At 50.4% G+C, this 21,860-nt stretch overlaps 8 protein-coding genes across 8 annotated transcripts; 4 read left to right on the top strand and 4 right to left on the bottom strand.

Annotated features, from left to right (window-relative positions):
• Nucleotides 1–301: 301 nt before the first annotated feature.
• M437DRAFT_72067 (uncharacterized protein) lies at nt 302–1,993 on the bottom strand (the record flags this gene model as incomplete). Its single annotated transcript, XM_041025788.1, has 1 exon — nt 302–1,993. The coding sequence occupies one exon, from the start codon at nt 1,991–1,993 to the stop codon at nt 302–304; it is 1,692 nt and encodes a 563-aa protein (XP_040883521.1).
• Nucleotides 1,994–2,707: 714 nt separating this feature from the next.
• On the top strand, nt 2,708–6,366 carry M437DRAFT_13472 (uncharacterized protein; the record flags this gene model as incomplete). Its single annotated transcript, XM_041018714.1, has 3 exons — nt 2,708–2,840; nt 2,897–3,320; nt 3,432–6,366. Coding segments are annotated over 3 exons (3,492 nt in total), but the record flags the coding sequence as incomplete, so codon positions are not given.
• Nucleotides 6,367–8,264: 1,898 nt separating this feature from the next.
• Nucleotides 8,265–12,391, top strand: M437DRAFT_62692 (P-loop containing nucleoside triphosphate hydrolase protein; the record flags this gene model as incomplete). The annotated part of the gene is made up of 2 exons (XM_041024131.1): nt 8,265–11,380; nt 11,434–12,391. 2 exons carry the CDS (start codon nt 8,265–8,267, stop codon nt 12,389–12,391), a joined length of 4,074 nt encoding a protein of 1,357 aa, XP_040883519.1.
• A 1,415-nt stretch (nt 12,392–13,806) lies between these two features.
• Nucleotides 13,807–15,035, top strand: M437DRAFT_39963 (uncharacterized protein; the record flags this gene model as incomplete). Its single annotated transcript, XM_041020108.1, has 3 exons — nt 13,807–13,954; nt 14,008–14,799; nt 14,860–15,035. The coding sequence occupies 3 exons, from the start codon at nt 13,807–13,809 to the stop codon at nt 15,033–15,035; spliced, it is 1,116 nt and encodes a 371-aa protein (XP_040883518.1).
• Nucleotides 15,036–15,815: 780 nt separating this feature from the next.
• M437DRAFT_80984 (uncharacterized protein) lies at nt 15,816–17,147 on the bottom strand (the record flags this gene model as incomplete). Its single annotated transcript, XM_041027463.1, has 1 exon — nt 15,816–17,147. One exon carries the CDS (start codon nt 17,145–17,147, stop codon nt 15,816–15,818), a length of 1,332 nt encoding a protein of 443 aa, XP_040883517.1.
• Nucleotides 17,148–18,052: 905 nt separating this feature from the next.
• M437DRAFT_80983 (uncharacterized protein) lies at nt 18,053–18,448 on the bottom strand (the record flags this gene model as incomplete). Its single annotated transcript, XM_041027462.1, has 1 exon — nt 18,053–18,448. One exon carries the CDS (start codon nt 18,446–18,448, stop codon nt 18,053–18,055), a length of 396 nt encoding a protein of 131 aa, XP_040883516.1.
• Nucleotides 18,449–19,070: 622 nt separating this feature from the next.
• Nucleotides 19,071–20,562, top strand: M437DRAFT_40125 (uncharacterized protein; the record flags this gene model as incomplete). Its single annotated transcript, XM_041020128.1, has 3 exons — nt 19,071–19,190; nt 19,242–20,292; nt 20,348–20,562. The coding sequence occupies 3 exons, from the start codon at nt 19,071–19,073 to the stop codon at nt 20,560–20,562; spliced, it is 1,386 nt and encodes a 461-aa protein (XP_040883515.1).
• Nucleotides 20,563–20,624: 62 nt separating this feature from the next.
• M437DRAFT_39944 (GroES-like protein) lies at nt 20,625–21,844 on the bottom strand (the record flags this gene model as incomplete). The annotated part of the gene is made up of 4 exons (XM_041020102.1): nt 20,625–21,331; nt 21,381–21,468; nt 21,516–21,528; nt 21,600–21,844. 4 exons carry the CDS (start codon nt 21,842–21,844, stop codon nt 20,625–20,627), a joined length of 1,053 nt encoding a protein of 350 aa, XP_040883514.1.
• Nucleotides 21,845–21,860: the final 16 nt, after the last annotated feature.

The raw sequence follows: 21,860 nt of genomic DNA, 5'->3' as shown, positions 1-21,860 counted from the left end.
TCCACACAGCGATGGCGTTCTGGGGGTTCATGGGCTTTTCACGATGCCCAAAAATTGCGGTTTCCTGGTATGAGCATTTGTACAGACCTTCATGTATACCCTGGCAGATACGAGATTCAACGAGAACAGCTTTAACAACGGCCTCGTCTCAAAGATCCAGTGCAAATCCTGGATCAACGATTCTATCACGAACATTGAATATGAGTGTATCTCGCAGACTGTGCAGAAGCAAATGTAAAAGATCTGGGATTAGAAGTATCGACATGAAAAGGTGCAAAAGCGGAAAGTACTAATTACATACTCAAACACGTCTTCGCCGCCTCAATTCCCACATGACGCTATCGTCTTCGTCATCAGGCACGTCTTCTGCTTCCTGACCAAACTCGTCATCTTGAATAGGCTGCTCGGGTTGCTTAAGGTTACTCTGCTTCTCCTCGCCAGCAGCAACGTTAAAATCACCACTAAGGAACTTTCCAAAGTAGATGACAGCATCCAAAACTTCCTTGCCGGTAGGCACAATGTGGTCCTTGGGGAGCAGGAAGCCATAAGTGCCGCGATCGCGGAGCTTGAGCTGGTAGGTGTACTTGACCCTGATGTCGTGGTAGAACCAATCAAGGAAGCTACCACCACCCGTCTCGAAGCGAGGGAAGACTTGACGGTCGCCGTTAGTGGCGAAACCGACATTACCCTCACAAGCAGGGGCAGATTGGTAGTAGCGTCCGCCTGAAAGACGCATAACCTTTGACAGACCGGCAGCAACTTCCTGCAAGTTTTCCAGGTTGGGAGGACTTTCGTCGCAGGTGTAGGAGTAAGGGTACAAGATCTGCTGTGAATAAGAGTGCAAATCGAGAAGGCCAACAAAATCAACGTTGTTGTGCTCAGTCTCATTGTGTATCCAGCCAGCGAGACTCTTGGCTTCGAAGGCTTCCAGAGGCGCGGAACCCGAGAAAGACTCACTGCAGGGGTTAGATTTTGTGTTTGCGGCACCATCCCAGTGGTAAGAGAAGCTTCGATCGAGGTCAAGGCCACGGCAGAAACGCAGGGAGGTCTGTTGACGGTTCTTGCGCCACAGACGATCAGATTCCCAGGTGTAGGCGTATCCATCCGGGTTGAGAGTGGGTACGAGAACCCAATCGAACTCTTGGAGAAGACTGGTAATGACATGACTCTTTCCATAACCTGTGATAAGCGAATATGCAATGTAATTGACGGTACTAGTTGAGATCCATTCTCTGGCGTGCAGGCCAGCGGTAATCAAGATGGTCTTGCGACGTTGAGGAGAATCATTGTTGGTAGGGTGAACACCAATACGCAGGGCAGAAATTTGGCGGCCCTCGTAGGTTGTGCCGACATTGACTACACGCACGTGAGTGGTGAAGAGGGAGGCCATCAGTCGCATCCAGGGCTGAATGACAGATAGCGGTTGGTAGTCGTTGAAGAAGATATTGTCAGACGAGGAGGAGCCAAGTTTGGGCCCGAAGGAATCATGGTGGGTTGGAGCATTGGATTGAAGCATACGGGAGGAGCGAGAAGAAGGGTATGTATCTGAAATGGCATTTTGAAGGGTAAACTCGTCCATGAGCAATTTATGTGCTTGGTGCAGGGATGACGGCAGCAAACCGAGCAGCGAAGGAATCAAGTCTTTCTGCATTCGGATGTCGACCCAGTCATCGGTGAATTCCCACAGGTCAAGGAAGAGAGTGTCGGCAGCATCGGCGAGACTTGAGGCATCCCGGGCATTGCTGATGTTGAAACGAACAACGACATCTTCACTGTGCTTGTGGTGTGGTAGAGCATTGACAGCGGGCTCAAGATGAGAGTTCACTGGCGGGTTCCAGATGTTGCGAACTATGGCGTCGGTGACGGAACGCCATACCGGACGATGCGATGGTTGCTGGGATGGCGGAGGTGGTTGCGGATGCGAGGGCACTGCATAGACGGTCGGCGCCAGCAGAGTCGAGACTGCTGTGAGCAGCAACGACGAGGCGCGCATTGTTTGGACGAGTATTACCGTAGCCTGTGCAGGCAGTCAGATTGATCAGATTACAACTGCGAGAAAGGCGCAGCTTCGATGGGCGGAGCGTCCGGAGGCTGTGGAGAGGCAGGGACTGGACTTGGCAACATCCTTCGCGCCTTCCCTGCTCGCGGATGTGGGACCTTTTGCAAGCCTTGTGCGTGGTGCTGACGAGGCAGTCACGCTGAGACCAGTCCTGTTCTTTCTAGTCCAATTGCTGTACCACTGCATCCAATCTAATTTGCTGTTCCCAATCTCAAGACATCATCCCAAGTCCGCGTGTCCAAAGTCCGCTATTCCTTTCTACAGAGAGAGACACGCTCGTTTACCCCCCGGACCCGCCATCTCCAATTTCCTGCACCCCTTCAATAACCACAGAGTCCATCTTTCCACCACCATCCGACATATGAACGCCTGCTACTCTCGTTGACGCCCTGCTGCTCCGCTGCCAAATGACAAGCCACTCATTGCGAGTTGCCGGCCATGCCTCTTATGTCGCGTCGCCGCAGTACTCTGGACAACCTCTTGAACGACATCCGTAGTAATACTCAGGAAGATGCTGCAACCACAAGTTCGGGCTATGCCACCCCTGTACCCAATACCCTCCGTCCTATGAGTGCTCAGGATCCCATTTCTCCAACCGACGTCCTCAGTCTTGGTCCGCCGTCTCCGCCTATTCAGACTGCTACTCCAGCCACTGCTCGCTTTAGCATGCTGCGATGGAGGCACTTCTCCGACGGGCAGCTATCAGCTAAAGCGAAGCTCCATGCTGACGCAGAAAAAACTCCTCCGGTACCTCAAGTCCCGCTCCAACATCAATCGCAAAGTACGTATGCCAATTCCCCCAAGCTCCCCCGAGCTCTGCTTATAGCTATCTTCTAGCCCCTGTGCCGAACCCTCAGATCATCACCACCGCACCCACTATGGATGAACACAACCATCCTGTCCAGCGCCCTAGGAAATCCAAGAGCCCTTTCAAACGTCAGATCTCGAAGCTCAGTCCAGCGAAACAACGTCGAGAGTCTACTGAAGAACGCCGATCATGGCGCAGAGGCCGATCTGTAGACATCGACCGCCTCGTTCCTGATTCTGCTGCTCCTCCACCTTACGGCGATGAGTCCAGCTCGGCTTTGGCACTGCCTGTCACTCGTCTGTCCGACTCGTCAGGAGAACAGCGAAGTTCTGGAGAACACGTCACTTATGCTACGACCACCACCACTCATACCATTTCTACTACAACCACTCTGTTCAGGTTGCCTCGCCGAAACAAGAAGAACAAGTCGCTATTCCCCTTACCTGACAAACAGTCTTCCCCGCCCAATCCACCTCCAGAATCAGAAACTCCACAGGGCACGCCTCGACCCTCGACCAGCGCTATCTCGTCAAACTCCAACACCGAGTCGCCAGAAAGACAGAGACGACCCCCTCCTTTTAGTGTTCTACAGCGACGCCATACTGAAGCCTCACGCCCACGTCTGTTGCTGTCTTCTTCGCCAGCTCCTGCTCAACTTGCAAAGTCATCCATTGCTGCTCTTGCCACTCATGGGGGCGCTCCATTATTCAGAAACGACTCAAGCGTCTCTACTCATTCAAACGGCTCTTCACCAGTTCTGCAGCCACCACGTCGATTTGGTTTGCGAGATAGGTCTTCAACCGTGAGTTCGTTCGGGCGCCGCTCTGAGGACCATACACCTCCTACACCGCCTGTGGCTGGCAGCGCTCGCAATTCAACTTCGACCTCGGGACGGACCAGCCTGGGTGGCCTTCTCGGTTTCAATCGATTCCGACACAACTCCGACCTTCGCGATCGCAACTCCTCGCCTGGATTCCATTCAAAGTCTAATTCGCTATCCCCTAGCGTCCATGAACCTTTAGTGATACCCGATCGCGAAGATGGCGATACCCCAGGCAAATATCTGGAACGACTGCAAGCTGCCGTTTCACGAAGTCTTATCGCAGGTATACTATCGAAATCATCCGACCCATTCGCTCAGGCTGTGTTACGAAGTTATTGTCGCAAGTTCTCTTTCTTTGGAGAGCCGATCGACATGTCGCTACGCAAGTTTCTCTTAGAAGCAGAGCTGCCAAAAGAGACGCAGCAAGTGGACCGAGTCATACAAGCTTTTGCTGATCGATACCACGAGTGCAATCCTGGCATTTTCATGTCTCCTGATCAGGCTTACATCATCGCTTTCTCGTTGATGATGCTGCATACTGACGCCTTCAACAAAAACAACAAGCGGAAGATGCAGAAACACGATTATATAAAGAACACTAGTGGTCAGAATGTCTCAGACGATGTTCTGGGGTGCTTCTACGACAACATCTGTTACACTCCATTCATTCATTTCGAGGAGGAAGTTGACATCAACGGGGAGCGTCTGCTAACATTCAAGCCAAAGAAGAGCAAGCTTCGTGGAAGCATACCCGATCCTGGAAGGAAGAACAGCGGACCCATCGACCCCTATGCTTTGATCTGCGATGGCAAATTGGATGCTCTGCGCCCTTCGATCAAGGAGTCAATAACCATGGAAGACCCTTACAGTTACCTGGGCACTGCAAACTTCTTTGACATGAAAAAACTGCAAAAGGCCTTTGTAAACACTGCAGTTCTTCAGATCATTTCTGCTCGTTCTAGACCTGCTGCTTTCGAGTCACAGGCTACTCGCGAGAACCCTAGTGAATCAGCTATAGGTTTGGTAGATCTCAAGATCACCAAAGTTGGCGTCTTGTGGCGAAAATCTACAAAGCGCAAGAAGACGCGATCCCCATGGCAAGAATGGGGCGCTATCTTGACTGGATCTCAACTCTACCTCTTCAAGAACGTTACTTGGGTGAAAGGATTAATGTCTCAGCATCACTCACACGTCAAGCAAGAAGGCACCAACTCGCCTGTAGTCTTCAAGCCCCCGATCCAGGATTTCAAGCCGGACGCTCTTATCAAAACCGACGATGCTGTTGCTCTGCTCGATCGCAGCTATCTGAAGCACAAGGACGCTTTCACTTTGGTTCGTCATGGAGGCCAAGAGGAAGTTTTGCTTGCTGAAAACGAAGCCGAGGTCAATGATTGGATAGCTTTGATAAACTATGCCGCAGCTTTCAGATCTGCTGGTGTCAGAATCCGTGGGTTTATTGGCGGATCAGACACCGATGTCACAGTCAATAGCCGTGGCAGGCTCAACTCTACCGCGTCTGTTGATTCTTCAATCAATACATCGATCGGCTCTGCCTTAGGTTCGACAATAACCCATGATGGACAAGTTAATATGGAGAAGAGGGATCTTACTCCTCAGCTTGTCAGGCAGGTATTGGCTGCCCGACGACAAATCATGTTACAAACCATAGTGGAGTCGGAAAGAGAAGTAACGGATGCAATCAGGAACCTCGAGAACATGATGCGAAATGCTCGCCATCTGCTAATTCTCGCACCTATCCAGCAGAAGACAAGAGAAGATGTTTGTCACGCCACCGCACGCATGGATGCCAACTTGAAATGGATTCGACGTGACATTTGGCGAACCAAGTGCCACAGGGACATCCTCTCACTGGATCTACAGGAAGACGGAGACATTTTCGATAGCAAGCTACCAGCTCCGATACCGAACGTTCGCAAGACTAGTGGACTTCAGAAGACGATCTCGAAGACTAACTCCGCTATGAGCCAACAAACAAGCCCGCAATCGCCCGCTCACTCGCCTCGACTGAACAGCAGCGATGGTCAGGGTGAAGGTGTATTACACAGAGATGTTTTCAAGACGCCGCCTGAGCATGCTCTGAGATATGGGGATGCTTGGCAGCTTCCTACCAGTCCTTTGGACCTTAACAGCCCACAACAGGCACGTCGACCGTCCGTTATTAGCAATGCGCAATCTGTCATTCGAACGCACAGTGGCGCTGCTATGTCGATCACGTCTAGCGTACATGATGGAGACAGACACCTCTCATCTGCTGCCTCTGACGCCGCTTCCCGTCATGGCCGCTTGACACCCACTCGAAGCTTTGAGAGTCGCGATCATGAAGCAGTTCTTCTCGCTCGAGACCCTCTGGTCCCAACTGCGACTGCTGCCACCCATTCATCCGCTGGGCACCCTGAGTCGTCGAATGCGACTCCAGAAAGCTCTTCCAAGATCAAGAGCGGAAGAAGAAGTCTGCATCGCACGCTGCGGGATGGACGTCACGAAGCATCTAACTCACAGCGTCACCGAAGAGGCAAGGAGAGTGCTAGCACTATTCGCTCGGATGGAAGCCGTGCTGACGAATCTGTTGAGACTACTCCAGGTCTGGAGAGAAAGGGGGGTAGATTCATGGTTCACGGCAAGCAAGCCTCAGTCGTCACTTTTGGTGCAGACTGGGCAGAGGAGAAGATGCGTCGTGAGCTCGCTCGAAAGCATTCCGCCTCGACGCAGGATAGTACCGAGGAAGGTGGACCGGACGCCAACTTGCAATATCACGTTGCCCAAGCCTTAGCCTCTGCCGGCGGTCACAGTGCCATTAGCCCAAATGCTGCAGGGAAAATCAACCTTCGGATTCCTACAGTACATGAGTGGCAAGCCAATCCTGCTGACTTAACGCCAACTGCTGCAACTGACAAACAGCTGGCCGACCCTTTTAACCTGCAGCATGATCTGGCAACCCCGACAATCATGTCAAGCGACGACGATATGGACTCGTACTTTGATGCGAACAGTCCACGATCAGATAGGGTGCGAGTTTCTTCAAGAAAATTCTCCGACTCTCAGGGACTGGACGACGCGCTGGACATTCACACAAGACCTGAAGACCTTCCACTTCCTTCGTCGCCTCCCTCAGCTGTCGAGCGGGACAATCCCGACGACAACACTATCCCGTTTTCTCAATATATCGAGAACGAAAAGTTGCGTGAGCTCACCTCACCAACAAAATAAAGCACTGTACGCAGGCGTCGATGCTTGTTGGCTGTAGCAGCTGTATTGCTTGCATCAACCCAAAAGTTATTCGTGCTGCTTTCCCTCTGCTCTGATTCGCTTTTGTTATTTTTGTTACTGTTATTCAATCGCACGATTCCCCCTCCTTAGGCTTTGCTTTTATTTTTAGCTCTTTTGATTCTTTTACAGGCAGTTTGGCGGAGCAGTTACTGCGCATAGGCTAGGATGGCTTGCTCCGGTCCTGTTCATTGGAGTTCCTGGGCTTTAAGAACCTTTACCACTATCGAGCTTTGAGACTTGTAGTCTTGCTCATACTCTAGACACCGTATGCTATGGCATTAGAATTTTATGAAGAACGTTCTTGTGCACGCTTGTATAAATCTACGTATGGTCTGATAGTATAGCACAAGGCTTTAGGCAGACATTTTAGCAAGAGCTCTTGTGTAGGGCTTCGCAGGATTGGCGCCAGTATTCACCTGCCTACTTGGTATAGCTCGACGCCCCAACACTCTGGTACTGGAGGTAGAACTCGCTCTGACCCAGCATTTACTGATTGCGTTGCATCTTGTGCAGCAAAGGGGTTGAAACTATTGAAGCGAAGGATGGAACATGAAGATGAATGTCAGAGAAGTGATCGACCTGGAGTGAGGACTGCACCGTACCCTAACGTATTTCGTTTGTCGTAGAGCGGCCAGCTGAGCTTCGGACGTAACTTAGTCGTATTCGTATTTCGTAGGTCGTACAATGCATCTCCTCAACGAAGTCGGGGTGGATACCCCGCGGACGCCGCCAGATATGCTATGTTATGCATGGTATCTGGAGCACATTGTCTCTAGTGCTGAATTTGTGCAGCAGAACTCTACATGCAGGTGCCAGACTGGGTAAAGTCGGTGATCTTTGTCCACCGATGTGCTCAGTCGGAAGATGGTGATCCCGAAGGACCCCCCTTAGGCAGAAGGATGCGGTAATCTCGCCCCTACCTGAGCAGGCCACGCTCTCACCAGTTCCTTGAGGTGGGGCCCAATCAGACTGTGGGTCACAATACCAATGATACTCCAGACGGAGGAACATACACTACAATCAAAGGGCGAGGCGATCTGGAGATTGAGATATTAGGGCTCCGGGCTCTTGCTCCTTTTCTGAGCCCCATTTGTTTCTGATTCTACGACACATATTTTGAGGTCTCCTGCCTGTCTCTTTCTTCGACGCACTTTCTTGTGGCGACTTGCTGTTCAACTGCACTAGAAAAGTCTCTCTGATCAGGAGCCATTCCCCACACAGTTGGAACTACCTCTTCCCCGCTATCAACAAGCCCCGGGCGGCTATAGCCCTTCTACCAAAACAAGATGGATCCCGTGGAGGACAGGCATCATGGCTCAGATGCATCAAGCAGTGGAGATACTGTGAATGTCGAGGTCACCAACTACGAAAAGACAGAACTAGGCCAAGCACCGTTACCGCTCGCCCCTGCTCCAGCGCCTGCAGTACCGATCAACGAGAAGGGATCCGAGAGCAAGAAAGAGAAGAAACAGAAGAAGAAGGACAAGAAAAACAAGAAGAGCAAGGATGAGGAGAAAGACAAGGATAGCGACGATGAGGGCGAGGATCCTTTTGCTCATCTACCCGCGCACGAGAAAGCCGTCCTGAAGCGTCAACTGGATATCCCGGCCGTGAAGGTCACTTATCTCATGCTGTTCCGCTATGCAACAACCAACGACAAGATTCTTATAGTGATCAGTGCACTTGCATCCATCATTGGAGGCGCTTTACTGCCTCTAATGACAATTGTATTTGGAGGGTTGACGACCACTTTCAAGGATTTCTTCCGAGAACAAATTACCAAAGCCCATTTTCATCACGAGTTGTCGAGATACAGTCTTTACTTCCTGTACCTGGCTATTGGAGAATTTGTCTTTGTTTACATCGCCACGGCTGGATTCCTCTATACTGGCGAGCACGTCTCTGGCAAGATTCGCGAGCACTTTTTGAAGGCTATTCTTCGCCAGAATATCGCTTTCTTTGATCAACTCGGTGCTGGAGAGATTACCACCAGAATCACGTCCGACACCAATCTTGTACAGGACGGTATGTCTGAAAAGGTTGGACTGACACTTACTGCCATTGCCACCTTCGTTACTGCTTTTGTTGTGTCGTTCATCAAAGGCTGGAAACTCACGCTGATCTTGATGTCGACCGTTTTTGCTATCGTTTTCACCATGGGCGGCATGGGCGGTTTTATCGTCAAGTTCAACAAGGCATCCCTGGCCTCCTATGCTGAAGGTGGCACCGTAGCTGAAGAAGTCATCAGCTCCGTCAGGAATGCCAAAGCCTTCAGTACGGAAGCAAAGCTAACCAGGGCATACGATGCGCATCTTGCCGTGGCCGAGAAGTGGGGCTTCAAGATGAAGGCCGTCACCGGATCTATGATTGGCTTCCTGATGTGCTACGTTTATCTGAACTACTCTCTGGCCTTCTGGATGGGTTCTCGTTATCTCGTCAGCGGAGAACTCGACGTCGGTGCTGTTCTGACCATAATTCTGAGTATCATGATTGGAGCTTTCGCCCTCGGTAACGTAGCTCCCAACATTCAGGCTTTCACGACCAGTGTTGCTGCGGCAGCCAAGATCTTCGCTACTATCGACCGTGCCTCACCTCTAGACCCTTCTTCTGAAACAGGCGAGACATTAAAGAGCGTTGAAGGCCATATCGAATTGCGCAATATTCGTCATATCTATCCCTCTCGTCCAGAAGTCACTGTTATGGAAGACGTCAGTCTTGTTGTTCCTGCTGGCAAGACAACTGCTCTGGTTGGTGAATCAGGCTCGGGCAAGAGTACCATCGTCGGTCTTGTCGAACGCTTCTACGACCCAGTAGGTGGTACTGTCTATCTTGACGGCCAGGATATCTCCAGTCTCAATTTGCGCTGGCTTCGTCGTCAGATCTCTCTTGTCAGCCAAGAACCCACGCTCTTTGCTACTACCATTTTTGGAAATATCCGCCATGGACTTATTGGAACTGCCTACGAACATGAGTCAGAAGAGAAAGTTCGTGAGCTGGTCGAGAACGCTGCAAAATTTGCCAATGCACACGATTTCATCACTGGACTCCCCGAAGGCTATGCAACTAACGTTGGTGAGCGTGGTTTCCTGCTCTCTGGAGGACAGAAGCAAAGAATCGCTATTGCTAGAGCCATGGTCAGCGACCCCAAAATTCTTCTTCTCGACGAGGCCACCTCGGCGCTGGATACAAAGTCTGAGGGCGTCGTTCAAGCCGCTCTAGACAAAGCTGCTATGGGCAGAACAACAATTGTCATTGCTCACAGACTCTCTACTATCAAGGGTGCTGACAACATTGTCGTAATGTCCCGCGGTCGCATTGTGGAACAGGGCACTCACGGTGTTTTGCTGGAGAAGAAAGGAGCTTATTACAACTTGGTTGAAGCCCAGCGTATCGCCGCCGAAAACGAACATAAGGATCAAGAAGAAATTGCCATCCTAGATGAGAAGGACCAGAATCTTACCCGCGAAGTCACTAAAGGCGGAGAGTCCGAGGATGGCCTGAAGCTCGCTCGCACTCAGACTGGCAAGTCGCAATCTAGTATCGCCCTTGCGAACAAAAAAGCTGAGGTTGAACACCACTACTCTTTGTGGACTTTGATCAAAGTCGTCGGGAGCTTCAACAGGAAAGAGTGGCTCTACATGACTATTGGAATCATTTGCTCCGTCATCACGGGAGGTGGAAACCCGACACAAGCCGTATTCTTCGCTAAAGCTGTCACTGCTCTGTCTGGAGACAGAGATACAGCCGCAGGAAGGGCCACAATCCGTTCACAGGCGAACTTTTGGTCGTGGATGTACTTCATGCTTGCGCTAGTTCAATTCTCTGCTTTCCTCATCCAGGGCTATGTCTTCGCTATTTGCTCAGAAAGACTCGTTCACCGAGCTCGTGAACAAGCTTTTAAGACTATGCTTCGCCAGGACATTGCCTTCTTCGACAAGGAAGAAAACACTGCTGGTGCTTTGACCTCATTCCTGTCCACGGAGACCACTCATTTGGCGGGTATGTCTGGAGTGACTTTGGGCACGATTCTTTCTGTCATTGTTACCCTTGTGGCTGCGTTCACTGTGTCCCTGGCCGTCCAGTGGAAACTCAGTCTTGTTTGCATCTCGACCGTCCCCATATTGCTTGCCTGCGGCTTCCTGCGCTTCTGGATGCTTGCTCGTTTCCAGGCCAAAGCCAAGAAAGCGTATGAGAAATCCGCTAGTTACGCTTGCGAAGCAACCTCTGCTATTCGTACAGTTGCATCACTGACAAGGGAAGACGATGTTCACCTTCACTATCACGATCAACTTGTGGAGCAAGAACGCAAGTCTTTGATCTCCATCTTGCGTTCTTCCAGTCTCTATGCTGCCTCTCAGTCGCTTATCTTCTGTTGTACAGCTCTCGGATTCTGGTACGGAGGGTAAGTTCAAGCTAGATTTCTGTCATGTTCTACCTTTTGCTAACTATCACCAGAACCTTGATCTCTAAGGGCGAGATTGGCCAGTTCCAATTTTTCCTCTGTTTCAGTGCCGTAATCTTCGGAGCTCAGTCTGCCGGTACTATCTTCTCCTTCGCTCCCGACATGGGCAAAGCCAAACAAGCTGCTTCGGAGCTCAAGGCACTATTTGACCGTAAGCCCGAAATTGACAGCTGGAGTGAGGACGGTGAAAAGCTTTCAAGCGTCGAGGGTCACATCGAGTTCAGAGATGTTCACTTCCGTTACCCTACTCGCCCCGAGCAACCTGTCCTCAGAGGTCTCAACTTGACTGTCAAGCCCGGTCAGTACGTGGCGCTGGTTGGTGCCAGTGGATGCGGTAAATCAACCACTATCCAGCTTTTGGAGCGTTTCTACGACCCTCTGGCCGGTGGTGTCTACATTGATGGAAAGGAAGTTTCAAGTCTCAACGTCAACAACTACCGCTCATGGATCGCTCTTGTCTCGCAGGAGCCCACTCTTTACCAGGGCACCGTTAAGGAAAACATTCTTCTTGGCGCCGACAGAGAAAACGTCCCACAGGAAGCCATTGAACAAGCTTGTAAGGATGCCAATATCTATGACTTTATCATGTCATTGCCGGACGCCTTCGACACCGTTGTAGGCAGTAAGGGTAGCATGTTGTCAGGTGGTCAGAAGCAGCGTATCGCCATCGCAAGAGCATTGTTGCGCGATCCCAAGATTCTACTTTTGGATGAGGCTACCTCTGCTCTTGACAGTGAGTCCGAGAAGGTTGTGCAAGCTGCGCTCGACAAAGCTGCCAAGGGCCGTACCACAATCGCCGTCGCACATCGTCTATCCACTATTCAACGTGCGGATATGATTTATGTGTTTGATGCTGGAAAGGTCGTTGAGGCTGGTACACATACCGAGCTCATTCACTTGAGAGGAAGATACTTCGAATTGGTTTCATTGCAATCCTTGGAAAAGGCATAATAGTCTGGGATCTGTCGGATGTTTATAATTTGCACTGGCTTCATTGCCTACGTACATAGAACGCGTGGGCGTCACATTCTGTTCTTGGATACCCACTTTGTTTAAAATTTCAACTTGATCGATGTAGATGAAACATACGCGAAATAAATACAATTTATAATTCACGGTAATACCTACCCAAGGGCATTGTGAATCGTAGAAAGGTTGACGCCGCTGGCCTGAATGATATATATACATGCACTGCCACACGAGTCAGGTCTATCAAACCGTTCAACGATCCTGCGACACATTAGTGGTCTATTCGTTCGAGGCGCCGCCTTCCCAGCTGAGGATTTGGCGGAACCGTTTTGTTCTCTTAGACACTTTCCGCTTGCAATTTACACACAGGGCTTTTACTGAGGGAAAAGGCCCTTTCCAATATTATCGGTGGTTGTTATCTGGGTAGGGTTTGACGACAAATGTTCGGCACCGCCAGCCGGCCGTAACCTTGTCACCACCTTGTCCCAGGGTAAGCACAACCGCACATGACATCTGTTCCACTTCTATCTTTCCTTTCTTGGAAAACGAGTGTTCATGCTTCCTCTCCGACTCACCTCTACCAAGGTTGAAAGTACATACTCCGCAGTGCTTCACGGCCGGCCCGACTTTCGGACAGATCGCATGCGTTCATGATCTTGCTCTCCAGGATCGGATCTTCCAGACGCACGTGTTTGCTGGGAAGAGTGAGACCCGCCAATAATGTCTGCAAGAAAGCTGTTCAACGGCCAGCGTCGGGATTTGTAAGAGATAGCAGCCAATGGAGGAACCAGTGCAGTATCATCTCGGGCTCCAGAGCTGGTCTCTGGCTAGCTTGCTGTCTGTCAGCTACGTTGTCGTTCGAAGGGCATCCCCATGGCTTCGAGGCTTGTAGAGACTCGTAGGCTACAGAACCGTTACCCTTCTTTTTATGGCAACGTTGTCATGTGGAGATACTTCGCTATCTTTTCGCCTTGAGGTAAAGGCATCTCTACAGACCGTCTTTCCTCGACTTCTTCGAGAGTCGTATGAGCTATAAGCCTCAGACACGACATCCTTCACGTAGCATCATGACAACGCCTCAGACGTCTTCTGCTGGTTTTGTCGTGCGGTATGTAGCGGCCTCTGTCGGATACTGGAACACACTCCGGTTCAGCTGTATACCGGGGTCAACGTCTTTAACGCTCCAGGCCAGATGCAACTATCAACCACAATTAGCTATACATGTAAGACTACACTAAGCTCAAAACGGCAGTCGGCAATACGATTCACTATTGTTTCTGGCGAGATATCCGAGGGCTTTGCTTATATGGAATCACACACGCTACTTCCCTCGCTATCGAGCCTTTGCCTCCTCTTACTCTCCGATTCGACTTCTGGTCATCATATCTAAGTGCAAGATGGCAGAACTATTGCGAAGGCACCTGTTTGCGATCTTCGAAGATGACCACCCTGGACCACGAGCACATCAGCACAACACTGTACCTGGTAGAGCAATATACAGCTCCTTGGCATTTCTTCCGTTGATCCTTACCTGCTATCTATTTTGTGAGTATCTACTAGAGAAGACTGTTTGGCTTATGCAACTGACATCCTACTAGGGCGTCGGGTCAAAGAAGTCCGCTGGCACACAATCCGACACATCTCGTGGATACGTTCGCTCGTCTATGCTAGTTACATCGTTTCCATCGCTTTCTTCATAACATCTATAGCCATCTCTGGAGTCGGCATCCAGACAAGCGGCTTTTGTCGAACGGCAATCTACTTCTGTATCGGCTTTCTCTTCACCGGTAGACTCACAACTCAACTCTTCCTCATCGAACGAGCACACATCGCAAACTTGGACTACCTTCGGCGTCGGGACGACCCCATGTGGATTCTGTCTACGGCCTGTGTGGGTGTCTTTGCTACCTTCCTACTCGTCTGGGCCTTTTTGAACCCAGTCGCATATATTGCCAACAACGATGGCAGATGTCGTAAAGGCATTCCTCCAGCTGTTGTCGCGCCTCTTGAGATCTACGAGGCTGTGACGTATGCTGTCCTCACTGGAGTCTTTATCGTAATGCTTCGACGGACCAGACGTACAGAGCTGTTCCCATCGGTCCCTGAGCGCTTTGTAACATTTGGCAAGACTTTGAATCGTCTGAGCCATATTGGCAGACCTAGCAGTGTAAAGAAGGGTGTTGATGCCCATGCTGTAGAGGTCGATTCTAATTTAAGCGGTATCGTTCTACCTGCTTCCACAAGACCTTGCAAGCTTCGTGGTCTGGCATGCAAGTCTTTGATTGGCACTATTCTCATCCTCGGCTGGGGTGTCATCAACTCCACAATCTTCTACGTTACAGGTGGCAGAGAGCGAGTATGGCTCTGTTTTACACAGTGCAACATGGATAGTAAGTTTCATACTCTCTTGTCGCTTCCACTCAAGTACCGTTGACTGACTCACGTAATAGTCTTCCTATCAGTCTGTGTACTCCACTGGCTAACAGCAAACCCCAAAGAACTCGAGCGCAGTATGCGAGGTACAAGGCCCTCAATAACCGAACTTCCCGTCTTCCTTCGAGGAGACTCTATAGCAGAGCCCGAGCCTGCTAAACTTCCAATTTCATCTTTTTCGTCGGTGGTTTAGAATATATTAATGTACATTACGAAGCGGTAGAATGAGTGATGACCTTTAAATAGACTATAGATTAATGTTACTAGCATATTTATGTGCTCCCTCCTGTTTGATGACTTGCTCATATGAGCTTATAAAAATGCAGAATTTGATCGGGATCATCGTTGCTGTCCAGTGAGAGTGACGGACTGATGGCATCTCTCTGGTGCTACCTAGAATATGGATACATTTGTGCATTTTTATAGCTTGATATGCAACAAGCATCCGATCTTGAGATATCCATCTCGGTATCTGATGCCTCTGGTTGTATAGTGTATCTCACAGCTCCCAGATCGAATATTCTCAATATGGTATACATAAAAATGCAGAATATAGTTGAGATTATGGATCGTTTCCACTGAGAGCAACTGATACCATCCACTCTCACTGGACAGGGTCTACTTTCCGAATCGATTTCTGCATTTTGATGCTGTATTTTGTACTGTAAATCACATTTGGGAGTACAAGATATGTATGCTTTTGACATGTTTCATTGTTCTCATTGATCATCTCCATCATCAGAAGTTGTACCATGCTTTGCTTCATGCAGGGAAAAATAGAAACAGAGAAAGAAACCTTGCACCGACCAGCGGCGAAGAAGAAAAAAAGCCCAAACTCCCAAACTCCCAAAAGAAAGAAAACGACACCCAGCAAAAAAACACACACCAGAAACCTTAACCCCCAAAGAGAAACACACACACCAGAAAATGACCCCCAGAACGACAACACAAGAACCTCTCCTCCTCTCCTCCCCTATGCTCCACGACGCTTGCTGTTGACACCCCACTGCTTTGGAGCAAAAGGGCCCTTAGGAGGAGGACGCGGCCCCAAACTGACCTTTCCTGCAGGCGCGGAGGGCCCGGGAGCAGGAACAGAGGGGCCAGCAACGCCAGGAGCAAAAGAAGCACCCACAGCAACAGGGACGTTAGCTAGCTTGTCACGCATCGCCTGTGCTGTGGCGGCCGAGGAACCGGATGTGAAGATGGGTGGCGTCGGAACAGAAGCAGCAGCCCCCACTGCCACTTCTGCCTTCAGCTTCTCCATCTCCAACTTCAGGGCTTTGAGGTCCTGATCCCGGGCCTGGACCTTGTACTCTTCGACCCTTTTCAGGGCCAAAACCTCCTTGACCTCGGCCTTGACCTTGTCGACGGCGGCCTGGCCACGAGCTCTCTCACCAACGAGATACTCCTTGTGGGCCTTCTTGGCGGCCTCGACCTTCTGGTTGGCCTCAAGGGCTTCTTGAGCAGCGGCGGTGGCGCGCTCTTCAGCTTCCTTGACCTTCTCCTGTGCCTCCTCGGCACCAGCAACAAGCTCTTCTTGAGCATCCAGCCTTCTTTCAAGGCAATCACGCTCGCGTCGGAGTTGACCAAGTTCCTTGCGAAGCGTGATCACCTCGTCAGAGGCCTTCAAGCGGGCCCCCTCCTCACGAAGGTCGGCGAAGGCAAGATCGTGACGAAGCGTGCTGATCTCCTGATCCTTCTTGGCCAGGGCGGAGTAGTGCTGGGTGGAGGCGGCGGACAGGCGCTTGTCTGCCTCATCTCTCTGGACCTGCAGCCTGCGGAGGAGGCCTGCGCGGTCCGCGGCATAGGAGGTACGAAGCTTTTGGATGAGCTCGTCCTTTTCGTTGACTTGTGCCTCGAGATGGATGAGGTCTTCTGGCTTCATGGCGGGCGGAGAGGAGACGAAGAAGCAGACGACGAGAGCCAGAAGAAGACTTGCGAAGAAGATGGCGGAGATGAGAGTGGCGGCATCAGATGGCAGGTGAAGGAGCGCGTACAAGGCGCAGATGATCTCCTTGAGAGCTGCGAAGAAACAGATATCTCCGGAAGGCAGAGTGGTGTGGACAATGGCGAGCTCGTTGCCGGGAGGTGCGATTGATGAAGTGAAAGTCGGAATGGCCGTGGTAGTGAAAGTGGTCGTGAAAGTGACCGGAGTGATGATTGTGACAGACTCAAAGTGAGTCTGGGTCGGAGCAGCGAGGAGTTTCTGACCCCAAGAAGTGAAGGAGCGGGCGCCAGGAAGGTTGTCGGTGAAGAAGGTGGTGATGCCGACGAGAAGAGTGATGAATGCAGTGAAGTTGGCCATTTTGGCGGCTTGAGTGATGGTAGTTGTTATGGCGAAGAAAAGTGATGCTTGGTCGTGATGTGAATGTGCAAGATCACGCGTGAAGGCTTGTTGTGATGGTGTTTGAAGAGTGCGCAAAACGTTGGAAGTGATAAAAGCTTGAAGGTCTTGATAGTGGTTATGAAGAAGTAACGTTGTGGTTGTGGATGCTCAAGATTGTTTTGCGCGATGTCGAGGAAGAAGAGAGAGTGCACAAGCTGTGAGCAAACAGTTGATATAGCCGCGTCGACAATAACAAGGCGACAATAAGGAAGACGGAAAATTGGAGGCGCAATAGCAAGGCAACAGCCAATAGGAAGCTATTATATAACGGAGAATTGCTTAGGCTGCAATTGTCTCCAATTCACTTGCGAGTGAAGCAGTCGAAATGGCGAATGTCCACAATCTTCGCAGGATAAGGTTGATCCGTCCTCTCCGTGTTCAAAAGTATGCAACGCGTATAGCTGTAGAGATGCATGATACAACCAGGCAACTGGACAGTTCCCGCTGAGAAGCAACAAAGGATTGACTCTCTATGGATAGCATTTGTCTCCATATAAGATTGTGCCTTTTTATAGCGACTACCTTACTCTGCGTTGTGGTGGGAGTATGATGAAAGTCGCGTACTTTTGGATACGGGGAGGGTAGACGATATATATGTATATATGTCTGATGATACCCTGCAACACCAAAACTCCTCGCCAACTGGATGTGTTGGAGGGTTCCTGGTTCCTGCCACACAAGCTTTGCAGCAAGACTGATCGTCGTTCTCTGTTATATGGTACCGGTAGCTCGTGTTGGATCTGGGTAATTTGATATCTTGAAAGAAGTCAGTACAGGCAGCTCAATTGAGGGATGTTTGCTTACGAGGCGCGAAACACTACCTTTCAATCGTCGGGTTTAATACCAAACTCTTCCTGGACTTCGCCGATGCGGCAACCACGCTTCTCAGCAATGATTCCCATCAGCTGGGTGCCAATATCTTTGATGTCGTTGTACTGCTGTAGCTGTTTGATTTGAGATTTGATTTTCAGGTTGACAGCATCTACCGCAAGCTTTGCACGAATTTCCGTGTCTTCTAGATCCTGGGTATCAGAGGTTGTAGAGAAGGTGTTGACGAGAGAGGTACGCTGAGAGAGCAACTCGGCGACAGTTGCTTCGAGAGCAGCTTGACGAGCACGAAGAGCGTCGAGTTGAATGTCCCTACCGGAAGATGATGTTTTTGAAGACATCGTCGACTTGAGTGGTGCAGTGGGCGAAGAGGAGAGATTATCTTCGGCCATGTTTGCTGCTTCTACGGAAAAGAGGTTTCTCGATTGCTCCGGTAGTCGACTGGAGATAATCAGAGCATTCTAGGTTGCACTGATTGGTAGGGTGACTTTCTACGATGGCTAGTGCGTGACAATGTTGCAGTACCACGGAAGCAACACTACAGGAAGAAGCAGCGACGAGATGTGGTTGAATTACCCTGATTCGTGCTTCATCGGACATAAAAGGATATAAGCATAATCCGCGCCTTCCCGATAATCTGATACTGAGACTGAAAGTAGAACTACAACGCAAACAGATGGAATGAACGGATTGTCCAAGCGGAAATAAGTTTTATCAAGCATTCCAGGTGCTCTTGAACATGTATCCTGGTCTACATAAAATGCAGAAGAAATCAGGCGAGAGGAATTTGGCTTGAAGAATAGGGGATCGGATGGCTTGGCGGGATACGCGTGGTCAGCAATCTTTAGATCAAGGTGGGCTGGGGGTAAACCTTTTGTTTTTGTCCTGTTGGACAAGACGACAAAGGGGATGCACGAAACCTCATAGGAAGACTCGGACTCGAAGATTACAAGACTGTGACTGTCATCTGCACCGTGTATTACGATGGCCCTTTCGACGCAGCTGTCGCCGCGAATGCTGAGCAAGAGCGTCCAAGCCGCCACCGTTCTTGCTCTGCTTGTCTCGACTGCTCAGGCGCATGAGCATCATGAAGACAAGATCCCTGAAGGCGCTGCTATCTCGCCTGACCCTCTAGTAGGCTTTCCCGCATGAGCGTACTCTATACCGAGACTGACTCTCGCCCAGGACACGACATTATGGGTCCACATCCTCGTTCAAATATTCGCTTGGGGCATTCTGTTCCCCGTTGGCATGGTCCTGGGTATCGTCCGCTCGCGATGGCATGTTCCCGTCCAGATCACTGCCACTGGCCTCGCCATCTTGGGCTACCTGCTCGGCCACGCCCACAAAGGTCGCCAATTCAGCAAGAACGTACACGCGCAATATGCCCCTTGGTTGATGATGATGCTCTTTGCTCAAGCCGCCATGGGCATCTATCTCAAACTCCACATTGAACGCGGCTTTCTGGGCAAAATTAGAAAGGCGATTGTCTCTGCACACGGTATACTGGGCAAGATCATGCCGATAGCTGCTTGGGTCCAGATGCTGTTTGGTGGAATTACAGCCCTAGGCTTCTGCCAGGGCGATCATGTCGGTCAATGTGCTGCCCACTTTATCATGGGATCCGCTTTCATCGCATACGGCATCGTTTACACCATCCTCCTTCTCGTTGGTCAGATCTGGCTGCGCCGCACTGGCCGCTCGCAGGAGTTCTACGACAGTCTTGTCATCGCTGCTTGGGGATGTGTCAACACTTTCACCGAACACAGATGGGGAGGTCCCTGGGTACGCAATGACTTGCAGCACACCAGCATGGGCATCATTTGGTGGTGCGCAGGTCTTTTGGGCATGTGGCTAAGCCGCGACCGCCGTGGCCGTCCTAAGCGCAACCTCATTCCTGCCATTGTCATCGCCATCACTGGCTGGGCCATGAGTGGTCACCCTCAGGAATTGCACCTGAGTACTATGGTACACAGTGTCTTCGGTTACACCTTGATGGCTGCTGGTATCACCCGCATCATCGAGATCAGTTTTGTGTTGAAAGACGCCAACTCCATTTCCGAAGATGGAGAAGATACCAACAGCTTCCAGTTCCTACCTCCTTTCTTGCTGTACGCCGGTGGTTTCCTCTTTATGGGCGCTACCGAAGAGCAGATGCTACTTTTGTCCAACGCCGGTGTCACCCACGTTACTTACATTCTAATCCTCTACAGCTTTGCTTTCCTCCTCTTCCTTTGTAAGATCACAAATTTCCTGAACCCAACAGTAACCGAAGCTAATGCTTATCACAGTCGTGAACATGCTTCTTCGTCTGTATACCTACTACGCGGAAGCTCCCACAAATGGCAAAACCCCCGATCCCGAGATGAGGCTCAATGGTTCTGCTCTGCCAAATGGACATGCTCGTATTCCAGACGCAAGCGACCGCCAGATAAGAGACGCGGAAGAGTTTGAGTTGGAAGGTCTCATGAGTGAGGACGACGAGGATACGCCCAAGCACCACTAGATTTTGCGCTCTAACGAAAACACATGATCGAGTAAATATTCTCACAACAAAAATTTCAATATTCATTCAGGCATCTCGAGCACCCCTCTATACCTCATTTCGCCACTCTCGAGTCTTTCAAAAGCATTCTTCAAGCCATCTTCAGTCATAGGGAAGCGCTCTATCCAAGGTGATATCTTGTGTCTCGCTGCGAATTGTATCATAGCAAGATGGTTCTGCCTCGACGCCTCGGTTGAAGCGATGATCCTATGACCGGGAAGTATGAAAGGCATGTATGGGATGACTAGTGGCTTCTGCTGTATCGACATGAGAACGATGGTTGCTCTGCGTGCTAGCAAGGGCAGAATCTTCTCTAGGTCGGGTGTCTCGTTAGCACAGATGAGTAGGACGTCTATCAGTGACTTGGATGCATTGTCAGTCCTGTCAGTATTTGAGTCTGGTCGGACAGGAGTGTCAATGTTGTTCAGAGCGCGAAACTCGTCAGCGCCGAGTTGGAAGGCATCTCTAGCTTTGCTTTCTGCCATCCCTTCTGAGCCAGAGAAGACGGTGATAGCACAGCCCATCGCTTTGGCGAACAGAACAGCCATGTGGCCGAGACCTCCTAAGCCGACTATACCGACGCGATGATGTGGTTTCGTGCCAGCTGCATCCAAGGCTTCGTAAGTAGAAGCACCGGCGCACATGAATACACCAGCTTGCCAGGAAGGAATCTCAGCAGGGATGTGGTATGCGAAGCTGGCATCGATGATATGAGAGTCGGCAAAGGCACCTCAAATGAAGTCAGTATGGTTGGGACGTTGTTGGTAATGTCTGGTTACCTTGGTCATGGTCACAGAAAGCAAAGCCGCTTGCTTGGCTACAGTACTGGCGATATCCATCGACACAGACAGGACAATTTCCACAAGACTGATATGCTTAGTCTATGCGATCAATTCACTCATCGAGTCACTTACACTACGTAGCCATCTACAATATCATCAGATCATGTTGGGATAATATGGACGGAATGAAAGAAAGTGTTCTTCAGCATTACTTACCCCCAGCCCACGCGATCACCGATCTTCATGGAAGTCACATTGGCTCCAAGATCAGTAATCAGACCGACACCTTCGTGGCCCAGTCCACAAGCCTTTTCTTTTGCATGAACATCTGTATAACAGATGCCTGAGTGTGTAACCCTGACTTTGACCTCGTTCAAGCCCAGACTGCGCTGCGTAGTCTTCTTGACGAACTTGCCAGAATCGGCATCATAGCGAAAAGTGGTTAGCGTGTGAGCGGTCATAGCAATGTTCGATGTT

This window comes from Aureobasidium melanogenum, assembly GCF_000721775.1.
Source record: "Aureobasidium melanogenum CBS 110374 unplaced genomic scaffold scaffold_2, whole genome shotgun sequence".
Classification (NCBI taxonomy): domain Eukaryota; kingdom Fungi; phylum Ascomycota; class Dothideomycetes; order Dothideales; family Saccotheciaceae; genus Aureobasidium; species Aureobasidium melanogenum.
This window is presented reverse-complemented; position numbering and strand designations above follow the sequence as displayed.